Source organism: Pyxicephalus adspersus, chromosome Z (genome assembly GCF_032062135.1).
Source record: "Pyxicephalus adspersus chromosome Z, UCB_Pads_2.0, whole genome shotgun sequence".
Classification (NCBI taxonomy): domain Eukaryota; kingdom Metazoa; phylum Chordata; class Amphibia; order Anura; family Pyxicephalidae; genus Pyxicephalus; species Pyxicephalus adspersus.
Genome location: NC_092871.1, coordinates 44,189,017 through 44,205,590, shown reverse-complemented (window position 1 = coordinate 44,205,590; position 16,574 = coordinate 44,189,017). Strand labels below are relative to the sequence as shown.

General features: G+C 37.5%; 1 protein-coding gene across 1 annotated transcript in view; it reads left to right on the top strand.

Moving 5' to 3' along the window:
• The window catches only part of LOC140342941 (uncharacterized), a 246,050-nt gene that overhangs the window by 218,765 nt on the left and 10,711 nt on the right, over positions 1–16,574 (top strand). The window contains exons 10-13 of the mRNA XM_072429314.1: positions 2,991–3,120; positions 5,935–6,066; positions 10,709–10,952; positions 12,573–12,641. Of these exons, the coding sequence (XP_072285415.1) occupies positions 2,991–3,120; positions 5,935–6,066; positions 10,709–10,952; positions 12,573–12,641 (575 nt within the window). The remainder of the gene's footprint in view (positions 1–2,990; positions 3,121–5,934; positions 6,067–10,708; positions 10,953–12,572; positions 12,642–16,574) is intronic.

Below are 16,574 nucleotides of genomic sequence, written 5' to 3'. Positions count from 1 at the left end.
CCGAACCCGGCGAACCTGAACTTTCAGGTGTTCGCTCATCCCTATCGGCAGCCAGTCACAAAATGACTGGTATCGTCGGCATCCCGTTCTTATAAGGGTTAGGCTGGTGTGATTTTCGGGGAAACCAAGCATGCTTCTGTCCTTACTTTTTGAAAGTACTCAACTCAAAACAGCTCATGCTCGTACGCCGATGAATGCGCACACGTAGTCGTCTAGAACCAGGCGGTAGTATGGTTACTTCCGCCCTTAGTTGGTTTGCACATACTTTAGCTTGTTAGAAGAGTGCCTGCGTGGATTATCCTGCAGGTGCACATTCACGTAGAGCAGAGGAATTATTAGGTATTTTGCCTAACTCCTCCTAAGGGTGGAGATTTCCTATATTCCTCCAACCCCCTCGAGAAGCCACCTTCACTTGCCTAGTATCTGAGCTGGGTAGCTCGGTTTTTGCAAGTCTTGGGCATCGGAACAATTCGATGCCCAAACGAGGAAGGGGAGTAGGTCAGTTTGCCAGATCATGTCTGGCATTATCTGACCAAAGCACCTATCTGTTATGGTTTCTGGCTCTGAATTCTGGACTTATCAATTGGAATCCTGGCACTGCTTTATGTTTGGGCTCCTGGTCTGCTGCCAGCCCAACCCCAGGCAACCAATCTCCTGAGACTGAGCGGGCTTCACTAATGGCGAAGACTGCAGTGAAGATTGGGGGACTGGTGCCTGGGGAATACTGGTGCTGTTCCAAGTTACAGAGGATTCCCCATAAATTCAAGATATATCTTCTTTTTTCTTTTTGTCTCCTCTAAACAGCACAACATTTCTTGGTACAGAATTTAATATGTACTGTGTAAAGAAATTACCAATTCACCTTCTCTGCCCACAGATATGTATTTATTTTTTACCTGAGACAAAGGAAATATGTTGTATTTTGTTCTTGGCAGCATGTCTGATTCTACATAACATTTTTTGGTGCAGTTTAGATGACGATCGCTGTCTTCTCTGGCAGCATATCTGGTTCAACCTACCATTTCTGGGGTACAGGTTAAAAGACAAAAGATGTCTTCCCTGGCAGCTTTATGAGTCTATCTGTAATTTCTGTAATACTTCACATGTGATTCTACCAAAATTATCTGTGGTAAAGTTCAAAAGACAGACGAAAACACCTGATTAATGGCACAATACACAGACAAACCTGACTTATTGGGCACCAATATATCTTACCAGGTAGGCCCCAGCTTTCTCTTGCGCTTCCCAAAGGAGAATTTAAACATGAAATAGATGAAGTATTTAGTATATAGTCAAATACAACAAACCAACAATATTGAAAGTTTTGGGATTTTTGGGATTAGTCCAACTTGACATATGCACCTTCATCTGTGTAGTTCTGTGTAGTAGTGGACCTATAAGGGAATTACTTATAAGAGAAACCAGAGTATATAAACACAAAGAGAAAATATAACCTATTTTGGTGATTAATGTCTATGCCTGTGATTTGCCTTGAGCGGAAGCTCAGCTGAATCACACAGTCTTCTGCACATCCCACACACTGTAAGACTGCTAATCCTCCTAAATATTGGAAGATTATTTACTAGATGTTTCTTTTTTGAAAGCAAAAACTGACCATACTTTCTTTACTGTACTACTTTAATACTGTACTATGTATAGAATCATATGTCTCTGAGATGGTTCTGTTGGGAACTTTGGTATAATAATGCATGCTCCAATCTCTCATGTTGTGTCAACAGAAACATCATCAGGGTTTGTTCTTAAGCTAACTTTAACTCATTTAACTAAGTTTCTGGTATTGTTGGTGGTTTGTATGGTATAAGTTTTAGATATCACCTTAAATCATTGGTTCACAGTGGGATCCAGAGGCAACTCTTATTATAAAGGCATATAGCATAATAGGCTTTATTGTTGTATGATGAACTCAGCTAGAGTCAAATGAAGTAGCCTTTTTAATACCATGGAGAGCAAAGTTGTGCCATAATCCAAAGCTACCGATATGTTTTTAGTTCAAAGCAAAGGAAAAATAATTGCACCACATGTTTTCTGTAGTTTCTTTGAGTTTGTACATATTTATTTTTGTTCTGACCTGACAAAAGTGATAAGGAGCGGTGGCTCTTACTTACTTTCTAAATTTGACCAAATCCATCACTCAAATTTTACCCATCAGATAGTTGCTTTACTAGGTTGACCACCTTTGCTGACTAACCAGTGATGTCACTGGTTAACAAGTACAACTTTAGGGGCCTTTGTAACTGATGTCTGTTACTGTTATTTTTCAATATCTGTTTAACATAATAAGGATTTTTGATTTGTGGACGCATTCATCGTTTCCCAAAGGGGGATACCTAAATGGTCCATTTTTCATCTAAGTGTGGCTTTAAGGCTGTTGGAGTGGGCTTGCCATAGCCATGTTTGGCCTCATTGAGTTTATGCTTACTTTTGGTGGCATGAATTCCACTTACATATTTTTGGCTAACACTATATAACACTTACACTGGCAGGTAAGGTAGTGACAAAAGATGAGAGCTCAGCTAATCTGCAAGTTGCATAAACATTATTGATGTGCACCTTTGACTTTTCTGGAAGATCTTCTGGACAACTACTAGTGCAATGTTCGGGTACTCATGTTTCAGTGTCTCTTTGATAAGGCCGGTTTCCTCTATCACAGTTTCAGACCTACCTTCAAAGCAACGTAGCAGGTTAGAACTGACATTGGAGCGAGAAAAAAGGTCAAAAGTGTGCATGTCTGGGAAGGTGGTCATGTATGACCATCACCCAATTTTTTTAGTTTGTAATTCTGGTGTATCATCATTAAAACCCTAAACTAGAGTCAATGTACTGGGGGGATTTACCTTTACCTTTTCTCCCACTGATACAAGGATAAGAAACAAAACAGTACTGCTGTCAAAAGAACGGGAAATAGATTCTACTAAAAATGTTGTACATCTCTGCTCCCTCCTGAAAACGTTTTGTTTTTGTATCCTCAGTGATTACAGGTATGTGGCAGCTGCTCTTGCTGTCATGAGGAACGTCACCCAACAGATCAATGAACGAAAGAGGAGACTGGAAAATATTGACAAAATTGCACAATGGCAAGCATCGGTCCTTGACTGGGAGGTTTGTAAAATAAAAAGTTTTACTTGTTAGTAGGATTATTGGTATTATGTAGAGATTATCATGTTATTTTCCCTAGGTGTGTGTGTCTCTCTCGCTCTCCCTCTCAATGCAAAAGTGAATTTAGGATCACATCCATGATTCTCGAAATCCTATGTTTTTTTTTTTTGTTGCGTTTTCAAGCCAGTTTAAAATATATCATACTGTAGGGTTAGAGAAAAGCTATTTTCTAGTAAAAACATTTTTATAGGACAGTCTGGCTTGAATCATTATTCCTTATGAGTTATGTGAAATTTGAAGCATTTTTTAAGATGCCATTGAAGCCAGCAGTAAATCGATTGGAGAAAATGGATATTTATCAGTTCTGAGATGATTAGTTTTCATTGTACTGAGTTGGAGAACAGAGGTGACCCCGATAGGTGGCTGTCACCTGCACTAGCAGTGGAGCTCCTGATTGATATTCATACTGTTGAATTATAGGTCTCTCTCATTTCAGAGGTCATACCTTCACTTTCCTTTTTTATTTAACTATAAGTAACAGCCTTATGTGAAAAAAGAGGATGACTTTCCTCTCTGTCATTCAAAAGATGTAAATAACACCAACAATATTATTTTGTGTTTGGTGCATTTTTTCCTAACCATTACAAACAAATAAAGATATCTTTTTCATAATTATAATAATTGAGTAATATAGAACTAAATAGCTGTTCAAAATGTTTTTTATATCATATTGGAACATATCTAGTGGTAAGGTAAGGATTACATGTGTATGCATTTATATACAAGGATTTAATAATAGACTATTAAACTGTGTGAAACAGGGAATAGTGTGTGAAACATTGGATGGGGGTGAAAGGGGAAGAATAAAGGGGATAAGAAAGAGGGAAAAAAGAAAGGGAAAGGTAGTTGGCTAGTTCCAATCAAATCTGATTCCAGCTTAGATGTTATCTATTCTGACCTCAGATCACAAAAAGTATCCATGCTTGTGATCATCCAATGACAGACTGCTGCACTGGCAAGCTTGTCCCCATCTTTTAAAGAGGGCACCCGCTCTTGGTTAATTGTCTCAATTTGTAACTGTTAAGCAAGTGAAATTACAGCAATTAATTCCAGGAATACAAAGGCAATTTTTTTAGTTTGTGGTGTAAAAATACACCTGCTTTCTTAGCACACATAAAAATTACTCTGTTTTGTTTTCTACTTACCTCTAGTTACAGGGGTTAATACAACAACCAACATAGAAGCATTTTCTCCTTGGAAGACCCAAACATAGCTAGGCTTGTTTTCATGACGTGTTCCCTGATGCATCTATTATCTGACTGAGCCAGTCCCCTCTAAAGACACAGCTGTGTGCTTCAGTGAACCCCATATAATCCATTGCAGAGCTGATAGGGAGCAATGACTGGCAGCTGAGAGACACAGAAAAATCTAATTGAAACCAAATTGAATACTCTGCTGCAGGAACAAGTGCAATGGGTGTTCTTTATTGGTTGCCTTTTCACAGACTGATTACGTTAACGCTGTGTTATGTGGCTGTAATGTATGTGACTTCAGGATAGTTTCTTAGTGAAGTCTTTTTTTTAATGATGGGCAATGAAATAGTGTTAAAGATCTTCCCATGCTGTATATTTAAAAATTATTCACCTTATAGTCCCTGGGGCATTTTTGCATCAAGCAGCAAGATCAATAACTAGTCAAGGGCCTTACCATTTCCAGCAGCAAAAAGGTTAACCGGTTTTGTGCATAATAGAACAACTGCCTACATAACTGTCAACTTGGATGCTTTCATGTGTGTTCAGATTCTCCAGCAAGGCATTGAAACTCACATTTAAAAGCCCTTTTTTTCATGCCTTCTCACATCAAACGCTGGGCTGAAAACCGTGCATCGTGCCGTTAAGATGCTGTTCTGGAGACAGGGCCAGCTTGATCAGCAAATCTCTTGAGGAAAATAAAGTCAGAGACTACAACAGGGTTTTCAAACAACAGAAAGCATCAAAAAGGGAGCCTGGTGGATGTTGCTTTTACTTTCTCTCCCGTCTGATCTCCCCCTTGCCTGCAGTGCTAATCAGTCTGTGAGTCCCTAATTAGAACACAGCTCTGCCACTCACTAAATCGGAATTACTGCACCCACTCCACAAGTAAACAACTCCCTTTTATACAATGTGCCTCTGAACAGTGTTATTAGCAATCAAATTTTTCTAATGGTTTAGTTCTTTATATTTACCAAGCTGTTACTTGCAAGGCGTTGATGCAACTACCTCTTTGGTGGTAGCCAAGTATATGTAGATCAATAGGGTTACAGTCCAAATTCCAACACACTCCTTCTGCACCATTCTGTTGAGACCTGTAGATCTACAATACCTACCAACATGAAGTGTTGTTTGTTGCTTTCCAATGCTATGTTCTGTTAAAATGTTTACAACAAGCTAACATGCTTTTTCACTTTGTATGCATTTTGTAATTATTAGGATATGGGTACGTAGTTCAAGTAATATTATGGCATTCAATGATCTAAATGATAAGTAATCCCCTAGTTTATGGTATGTTACTGGGACTCTGCACTTTGGTTCCCAAATATTCCCCTTTGTCACCCATGGTAAGGATTTTAGTATCTTTTTTAACATTATCAAAAAAAGCAGGGAGGTCTACAGAGGTATAAAGAATTTAGAGCTGTCACTACCAAAGTCCTTCTTCTTCCCTTCTTCCTTAAAAAATCTCTTCTAGGTGCACATCACCTTTACTAATAATAAACTATGCATTGAATAGACAGCAATCCAAATTAATTTACTTTAATTAACCTGTATCTGCATTTAATAGGGAGAGGATATCCTAGACAGAAGCTCCGAACTTATCTACACTGGAGAGATGCAGTGGATCTACCAGCCGTATGGACGCCAGCAACAGAGAGTATTCTTTCTATTTGATCACCAATTGGTTCTTTGTAAAAAGGTGAACATTTCTAAATATGTGTTTGTAAATCAGTTGGCTGATAGAAACTATGTAAACTATGTAAGTTCTTACATTATATATTATTTTTTAGAATATCATGGATATTACCCAGGAATGTCTGTGGCAATCAACTATTACCAAATTGTATTGAAAACTATTTAATGTTTAAAATACAACCTAATATTCCTATATATCATTTGTAATTGTCCATAAAACCATTTCATTTTCTGAATACAGTTTGTAATTTGTTTCAACTTACAGTAGCATTGTTTTTCAGTTTTCAAGGGGTGTGAAAGTAATTTGACAAATTGTCATGGACTTTTTCCTGTATAAATTTCTGTTTTGGCCTGTCCAGTGTTCCCCTTTGTTATTTGTTCACACAGTGGGTTAAATGGACAACTGACTGCCAGTCCCTGAAAGTAGTGTCTCAAAGCACAGGATACATTATGAACTCCAGTCACTGCTTAGCATTGAAACACTTTTATTTGTTTCATTGACTAGCAGCATGAAGAAGCAGCTGGTGCAGGGTGCAGCCTGTAACTTTAGCAAAACTGTCCTTTTACTGTTTATGGACACTTTTAGTTCCAGTAACTCAATTTTCCAGAAATGTTAATCAAATTCATCTTTAGGCCAAGATTTCACACTGAAACATGTTTTATACCAGATTTAAATAATGATTCTTTCAAGAAATGTAAATAATTATATATTTCACTGTGTACTTATTTATTCATTATAGAGATACAGTGCAGTTTATGTATTATACTTCTTTGTAATTTTAAATACCTTAAAGACCATAAAGGAAACATTATGGGATTAAACTGGCAAAGCAGTGTTATTGTGTTTGTATTTATCAGATAAACATTCTTAATGTTTATGCCAGCATTCCACAATGCACGATTAAGGCCGATATGAACCCCATTAATTACACCTACAGTATGTACAACATGGGAAGCTTAATGAGCAGCATGGAGTGTTCCATTCATTCCTACTGTTTAAACAGATTGTAGTAGAAAGTGACATGCAGTTTAGCTAGCATATTTATTTTTCTTTATTTTTGATTAAGCATGTTTTTTTAAATGAAGGCACTATATGGGTTGTTTGAATTAGAACTCTACATAGTGATTTTATAATAAAGTAAGTTGAGGAAGTGGAATTGGTATAGCAAGGCAAGACAATTAAAAGGCACTGTTTTGTTTAATGCAGCAAACTGTTAAAACCATATCCGGGTTTATGGGGACTTTTTGAATGTAGGAGACTGATAACAGACTACAACGAAACTTCAGGGTTAGAGCAAAAACAATGTCTGACAAAAAGGGACTAGATATCAGTTATACAACTCATACAGATAAGTAGGACCTGGAGTACAGGTTGGCTCAAAAAAAAAGCATGCCCCAACAGTCTTTTGGGTAGATAGCTTTTCTAATTTGTAATATAAACACAGAGCAGATACTCTTCAAGATGGTAGTGGGCCATAATGGGTTCTAAACTTTGGCAAGGGGGCCGGGCCAGGATCAGATAGAGCGCTGAGACAGGTGTCACTTTGTCCATGGCTTTGGCAGGTGCAGCCCCCCAGCGCGGTCCTTCTGCTGGCACCGCTCGGGGGGGGGGGGGGGGGCACCGGCCAGAGCCGCAAACCGCGGATCTACTTCAGCAGGGCCGCTGAAGTAGAGAGAGTTCAACAGGCCGGATAAAAAAGCCTAATAGGCCGTAGTTTGCCCATGCCTGACTTAGAGAATTATTTGTTCCGTGGTGCCTGGGAACTTGCTCTAAAGATTATTTACTGCTTGATAAGAATATGTAAACCCCAAAATGTCCATAGTTTGGGCATAGGTTCATTTTAAGACTGTAGTTTAGGAAGAAAGTAGACAAGCTTAGGTAGACAGGGGTTATAATGTATTCCAAAGAAAGATTGTGAGAACTAATACGATTTTGAATTGTTGACACAAGACAGGATGGAGAGAGAGGGCCAATGCTATGTACTAAATTCTGACTACTATCTATATGTCACAACGAAGATCAAGATTTATCTAAATCAGCAATTCTTTTTAAGCACTAATTTTCCTGTTCTTGGCTGACAGTAGTAGAACCCTCTGTGGTGTTCTGCTGCTGTAGTTTTTAAGGTTCCTAGTATGTTGAGATTTAGAGATGGCCCTGCGAATAGTATTGGTTGCATCCACTGGATTATCTGTTTGGATGTTTGGTTTAATATGCAGGTATGCCTATTACAATGTATTTTGCATAGTATACTTTTTTTTTCAATAAATTACAACTTATCAATAAGTTACAACATAACAAACCAACATTTATTAGGATGAGACTAATGGGTTAGTGCAGAAAATACAATAAGTCCAATGTCCAATCATAACAAAAACGATGACTGCTTAGGGCCACCCTCACACCCTCACAGAGTGGTCCCTTTAATCATTCAAAAACCAAAGTTCATAGATTCTTCTTTAATTCAGGCTATAGTCCTTGGAAAATAATTACAATTGGGGGAGTGGGGGATCCCCCTAGTCTAAAGCGGCCCCCACCCCTTCTGCTGATGGGACAACCACCTGAAGTCACCCTGAGATAACGTTGTAGTTCAACCTATTTCAGCTGATAACTATAGGAGAGGAAAAAAGTAGGAAAGAGAAGAAAAAGAGAAATAGAAGGGATGACCCAAAAGGGTTGGGGGTTAGGAGAGGGTACGGACTGGGGAACTAGTCATTACATAATGAAAAACTATTGTGTCGCAGGACAGGACCCTCAAAGCGATAAACATGTTTGATCCCATAAAGTATTTTATCCAGGGCGACCAAACTTTACAGAAATGGGACATGGCATCCGTAAGCATAGCTTCAGTTTTTCATTGACCAGGAACCAGGACATTTTATTTTCAACCTGAGCTATGGTCGGAGTAGCCTTCGCTATTACCATCTTAGCTGCATAGTATATTTTTAAGGTGCTATAACACATCAGATTTCTTTGAAGAAATTTTTCATGAACAGCAGTGTTCCATCCAGCATTGGCTAATGCATGATTTTAATGTTGTCTAAATGTTGATTTATTTGTTGCTTATAACCCACCTTGCTATAATTTAATTAGCCACCTTGCTATATCGGGATGGAACCTTCTGCGTCCTGTCTGTGTTTGGACCACAGAAGCCTCTTTTCCAGATGGTCTCTTGCAACCATTTGGATATGCTCCAAATGTTTTCAGTTTTCACTTTCCAGATCTTCCTAGCTAAGTGAATTCTTTTTATTACAGCTTTTTTTCCTGCATAGAATAGCAGCTGGAATTTCACATCCTGTTGCACTAATTCTTAGAAGCTACTGACACAGTGCACAGTGTACACCCCCATGGGGAGTGACATTTCACTGAGGCCAAGGGCATCAGTATTGTAGTGTTTTTTGCTTATCCATGAAGTGTCCTTTGGATCATCCGCTCAGTAATCATGACTCTATAGCTAAAAGCAAGAAATGAACAGCCAGCTGTCCCTCCTGCAGAGGGAACAGTAGGTTTTTTTGTAAATACTTATCAAACCACAACTTCATAAATCTGCTGTAAAATTTTGTTTTTTCTTGAGTTTGAAAGTGCAAATTAAATAATACTTTATACAACATAAATTCTTAGATTCACTTTAAAAATAATTATATTAGCCTACCTGTGTTAATTTCATTGACATAATGTCAAAAATGTACTGTATTTAGGAGAATCGGGCCATCATTTTACTGGCATTTACACACAGAAAAATAGAGCCATTATATGTTCTTAGACACAAGACACCAAAAATTATAGAATCCTGGTAACCGGATTGAGTTAGAGCGCACACAATAATGGCTGATTTTTGTATAGATGTCAGTGTCTTTCTGTAGTTTTCCCATTCTGAGGCCAATCATTTGTTTAACCATGTTGTTACTTTGGGTAAGGGTAACAAGAAATTAACAACAAGCTATAAGCTGAAACACTACAAAAGATGGCTTCGACGTAGCAAAACATAATATTACTATTAGGTTAGGTACAAAATAGTGGGTATGTTATTAGCAGGGTATGGTATTTTTTAACCTAGTCATTCAATGAAAAAAAATAACATAAAGTTATTTGACCCATCACATCTCTTCCTCACACTATACATTACAATCTAAATATTTACAGTCTTTACAGTCTACCAATGCAAGATAAAGCTCTAAAAACCTGGTTAGGTATTACCATTATATAGTTTGGTAAATTTAAATATTGTACAGAAATTGTATAATCAGTTTGATCAATGTATGACGAGAGCTCTACTATTTGGTATTTTAGACATTATATATAAAATGGAAAATTCAATGGCTGAAAGATCTTTTTTTATAGTTGGTTATTTATATTGCTCTTTATTTAAACCAACTATATACACTTCTTTGAATCATGTAGCTTAAAATAATTATCTGTGTAGTCAAATAAAGATGTTAAGATTTGGGGAAAAGAAGATAAAAAGTATTATTACACTTTTAATTAAAAGTATGCTTTAATGTTACATCATTCAGTTTTTGTGTTACTGTTGTATTTGTTATTATTGGGCTTATGAGCCCTTTTTTTGGCCTGTCTGTAATAATTAATATGTTTTATCACATAAATTTGTTTATTATCACACGTAATTTGTTTATTGTTCTCTCAACAGGACTTGATTCGGAGAGACATCCTTTATTATAAAGGCCGCCTAGATATGGACAAATATGAAGTTATAGAAGTGGATGATGGACGGGATGAGGACTTTAATGTCAGTGTGAAGAATGCCTTTAAACTGCATAACAAGGAGACAGAAGAGATGCACCTTTACTTCGCTAAAAAGCTAGAAGAGAAGCTAAGGTGGCTGCGTGCCTTTAGGGAAGAGAGGAAGATGGTGCAGGAAGATGAGAAGATTGGTAAGGGCACTGTTAAAAATAGACATACGCATTAAATAAGGAACAAATTATAAAAGTCAAATTACACTGAAAGTACATATGAATGTAGGGGCAATGGGTAAAACGTATGGTATTGATTGCTAATGGCCTTGGTAAGTTCTCTCTGCAAACTTTAGCTGTTTGGTTATCGTGCTTTTCCTCTGACAGACTTTGGACAGAACCAGGACAAACATGCATCAACAGAAGTCAGAATTTTGATCTGGAAGGAACAATAAATTTAAAACATGAGAACGAGATATGAGTCAATCAAAATCAATTTTAAGATGTACTGGCAGCATCCAAATTTTTCTTGTAACCATTCTCCTTTTTTTTTGTACCTCTTTCTGTGTAGACTTCAATGAATCCCAAAGAGGTAATGGTCTTTATGATGAGCATTAGCATTTTTGTAAGAATTAAAAAAGTGCAATTATCTGAGTTTGTCCTGGTGTCAGAAGCTTGGAATCTTCTGTACAGTAATACTCAGTCTGACGATGGAAAAACAGTACAGGAAGCTAATAGGCTGTGCTTCACTGCTCATGTGCTAACAAGGACCATTCTGATAGGTGCAGAGAAAAGAGCAATATAAAGATAAGCTCATCAATATGCTGCATCTTATTTCACTGTTCAGTCACAGGCTCGAGGGAGGAAAAAGACCTGTATGTGTTACTAAGCTGTAGCAGTTGAATAATCAAGTGCTCTGTCCTGCCAGACCAGGCTATGTTTTGTGACAAAGCAATATCATTTTCAGAATTGGATGCACAAAATTACAATTATTTTGGCAGGTAAAACAGCAAACCTGTATGTCTTTTATCTGTATACTTAGCTGTTTGAAGTTCAGCTATAGGAACCACACCTAATTTACAGTACATCTTCCTGTTATCTATATTATCCCATGGACACCTATATTATCCAAGATATCTTGGATATAAGATATATTAAGATCAAAACTTTTTTTTTCAAATTGTAATGGAAAGCAATTACTTCCTGAGTACAAGAGTCTGTTTCTTGCCATCATGCTCTAGAGATGGGTCTTTACTCTCAACAGAACAGCCATGACCTTTTTGCAGGGGTCCCCAACACCCTCTGAGCCAAAGCACTCCAATCAGCAGGATGCATGAGCTTTGCTGGTTGCAGAGCTATAGCAATAGCTTGACTTTGCTTGGACTGTAACATGTTTAGATGTTGTTAGAAAACAATTTGTAAGATTTTCCACATTTTAGGTTTTGATGTACCTGGAACGCATTTCGCTAATTTAAACTGAAGGTTCAGTTTAAGCATAAGTACAAAATCTCCATTAGGAAGATCAATGGCTGAAAGTGGGCATCCATCCATTCTGTTTAACTTCCAATGAAAGCTAAACTTTTGTAACTGGTAACTACTTATTCCCAGCAGTGTACAGTATATTCTGATTTAATATATGGTTAATATTTACAATTGTTGTTATTTTTGTGATTCATGACAAATTGAACAGGCTTGCTGTAAACATTGGGGTAATGGGAATGAAATTGTCCTTTCTTTGATGTCCTTTCTTTATGTTTATGTAAAAATGAGTAGGACTCATATCCTGTTTTGTAAATTTGATGTTGTTTTTTTCATTTTCAGGTTTTGAAATTTCAGAATACCAGAAGAGGCAAGCGGCAATGACTGTGCGTAAAGTGAGCAAGCAGAAAGGTACGATCACTGGTTAAAGCAGCAGCTCTAGAGCAAGTGTATTGTAACCTTATTTGAACCTTATTGTACTTTATCTGACCCTCCATAGTGTAAAGTATCAACTAATTATGCAATTTTTTCAAGATGTTAAGACTTGTTTTACATATATTTTAAATGTAAATTCCAGGTATTTATTAAAAAATAGTTGATCTAAATGTGCTTACTTTTAAAGTTGCAAATGTTCCACATCACCCCTAGCCATCCATAATTACAGTATAATAATTTCACTAACCCATCTGATGCATTATTGTAAGAAAAAAAATGCCTTGACTCAGCCAGAAATGATCAATCAAAAAAAACGGAAAACTGATAAGGAAGTAGTGTTTCAGGTCTTTGGTTTCTCAAAGCTCCTTTAAAATTTAGCACAGGAACAGTGGTCCTCTTGTCCCCTTTCTAAACAAAGAGCCAAATTACTCCTTCAGACCTTGGAGGTAAGAGACTATGACCAGTGAGAGTTGAAAACCTCTGGTGTCGGTAGTTCATGGGAGTAACAAATGACCCAGGCTTTGTGGTAAGGGGGAGTAAAAAACAACCCAGTGCCTGTGTTTAGAGACTGGAGAAAAATGCTTAATTGTTGGTGTTAGTAGAAAGTATACTTCCTTCAGTCCACTGTTTGGCACATACATTGTAACAGACATAGTTTTCCATGGTGTCAGTCTTTAGTCTCAGTGGTTGAAATACAGATAAATGTGGTTTAAAGCATTGTACAGAACAAGTTACCAATGTGTGTGTCCAGTTTTAGTTCCTGTACTGTTCAGTCATGATATCAACAAAAGGGCAATTTCTTGTGCCTGTGTGAACATTTAAAAGGCAGCTGGCCTCCTCAATGTTGTATACAGTTATTTGTCAATTGGTATACAGTTTTTTGTAACAAATGAAATGAGGAATAGGAATAGGTAAAAGGCATGCATTTAGAACATAGATGTCCAAGTTCAGCAGGAGATCTAGGGATGGGAAGATATGTGTGGGGTTGGACCCTTTGGTGTTAGCTGTGTTTGTAATGGGCCTGCTCCAATCCAACCTGGTGACACCCAGAACTTTTAGTGACAACAGATGGCAGTGCAACAGACACAACCTGACTTTATTTGAAAGACTGAAAATAAAGGGGGTTTGCAAAAAACAGTAGAAACAATGTTAAACAACAAATGCTTTATGTACCCAGACTCAAGGGATTCTAACTGGCTCTAACAGTAATGCTGCTGTCTAGCTAATCACAGCCTCATGAAACACTCAGATGTGCACCCTTAGAACACAATGTTTTACCAGCTGGCAGGTATTATGATATACCACGATGGGGAGCCCCCCCTCTGAATAGCAGTACAGCTTGGAGTGTTCCTGATGGTTGAAGCAAGATGGCTTTACCACCAAACCCTAAATGCAAACCCTCTCTGCACCAGAATGGAGTCCCAGTAAGCAGTAACTTTGATGCACAAGTTTTTTCTGCAGCTGCAGAAGATATTCATTATCTTCGACACAGAGATGCACCATGGCGAGGCAATATCGGTGCTATTCCTTTGAATATTCTAGGGTGGTAAGGTTACCATTAGTATCACCTTCATCTGATTTGAGGTCTGACACCTCTTTCTAGTCCTTCATTAACTCAGTCCCCTCAATTCTATGGGTCATAGTTTCTAGATCCTGCCTCATGAGTAAAGCACATAGCAGGCCCATATCTCCCCTTCCTCTCATTTCCCCATCCGTCCAGGGGTCACTGGGGGTGAGTTGTCATAAGGAATCTGGGGATCAGCTTCAGAGATAGGGAATGACCTAATGATCTTCCATAGTTAGGAAAAGAGATAGCCAGTTTAGGCTTTGAAGATCAGTCTATTTTTCTTCTAATAAAGAAACCAAAGAAAGGGTAGGTGCCATTTTGTTGGGGTTGTGGGTTTGGATTGGTCACTGTATAGTGACCAGTACTGTTGTTTGGTCTGTGCTGTGATCTGAAGAACACATTGTTCAACTGTAAAATCATGTCTTTGTGGTGCAGAGCTTTAGCATTTTCTTCCTTCTATGGATAGGTAACATCCCCACAAACATTTTTTCCATCCCCAAAACATACAGCTGACATTTCAAACTTTGATTGAATGTCCATTTATTTCTACTTTCTCTGGTCACTGAATAAAGAATCTTTAAATCCAAAACCCCCCATACAGTGTTTCAGGACATCCAAAACAGGATAGGATTATGCAAAACTCATCCAGTGTTTTTTGTCCATAACATACATGAAGATCCGTGCTTTTTTGTAAAAAAAAAAAGGAGTCCGAACTCACATCTTGTTAATCCTCCACACACTGTCTGTCCCTCTCCTCCACCAGATACAGTGCCAGACCTTTCCCCCAGAAAGCACTCCAGAAGAAAAGAAAGTAAGGAAAGCTTTTATGAGATAACCTTTAGGCCTACTACACAAATTTCATATGACTGTCAAATTAATGGCGGAGGTGTTCTGTCTTAACTCTCTCTCTGCTGTGGTGGAACCCATTGGGTAACTAGTTGCATACTGAGTGTAGTAAGGAGCAGTTAAAGTTACTAATTATAAACTAGTAAGTTGGTATTAGGCTGAAAAGTTTCTGTAAACATTAGAATAGAAAATAATTATTTTAGAGTTTAGTTACAGTTTGGGCAAATAACTCTATATGGGATCTTCCAGCAGTGGCTAAAAAAAATTACCTACTTTATTTATCTGATCTCAGGCTGATCCAGACATGTGGTTCCACTTCTTTGTTGGGTTTATTGATGCCCAGCAAACCAATTATTGTAAGTTCTGATTATCCAGGCTCTACTCAACTCATAGGAAGTATACTACAGCATATCAAAAGTACTAAGTGGCACAACAAAGTGGGAGGAAAGGTAAATTTGAGGGTAATTTTACGGTACTGATTAGAGTTCATCCTTAAATCCTTGGTTGTGTTATAGTGTTTGTGTACTCTGCATTGGATCTACCTTTTTTTCCAACTTTATTCCTTGAAGGTATAGGAATTGTTTGTGCCATTTTTCACCCTTGTCTTCAGCTTACGCATTTCAGGTCCGAGAACTGTTGTGTCAGCTAATTTCTACAGGTCTCAGTAGTTGCTGCATTTCCCCTTATGTTTTCAGTGCAACTATCCCTCATGTATCATGTTTTAAGGAGACATTCTGTTAGATTAACTGTTTATATTGATGTCCATGTCCCTCTGGCACTAAAAGGTTTAAGTCTCATCAGCTGTATAGACAGCACTTTGCAGTGTAATGACACACATGATGCGTGAAGCAAGGGAACTCTGCTGGCAAACTGCAGTATGTTCCTCTAAGTGAACACACGTGACAGAGTATTCCTGGTAAGAATGCTTGCTGGTTTTACTCTACAACTGGGATCTTTGAGGTAAGTCCTTTGGCTAAAGCTGATTATTTTGTTACTGACTGCAGTGGTAATTTAAGCTGCTCTTGGTAGACACAGTGTAATGAGATCTTCTGTCTGGGGTTCTTTTCTTCTATTGTAAATTACAAGGGATCTAGAACATCACTATAAATATGTAAAATAGGGACATTGATTAAAGAAGTCTATACACATTTTCTTTTTTTTTTATCATTGGATATTTTAGTATATATGAAAAAGAATTGTGCGTAAATATTTTATTTGGAACTATTCAAGTCATTATGTTGGTATTAAAGCTAAACTCTAGGCAAATTTGAAAGATACACATTAGATTACATTTATCACATTGTATTTTCTATTGATAAACACAACATGCATTCATCTTTTTTATAGGGTAATTTTTCTAATAAATAATATTATGTAAACCTGGACATTTAATTTGGGGAAATATATGGAAATCACATTTTCTTTTATCCAAAATGTAGTAGCAGTGTAATAGGTGTGTATCCTATATTTTTGTATTGCAGCAGCATGCATTGTAT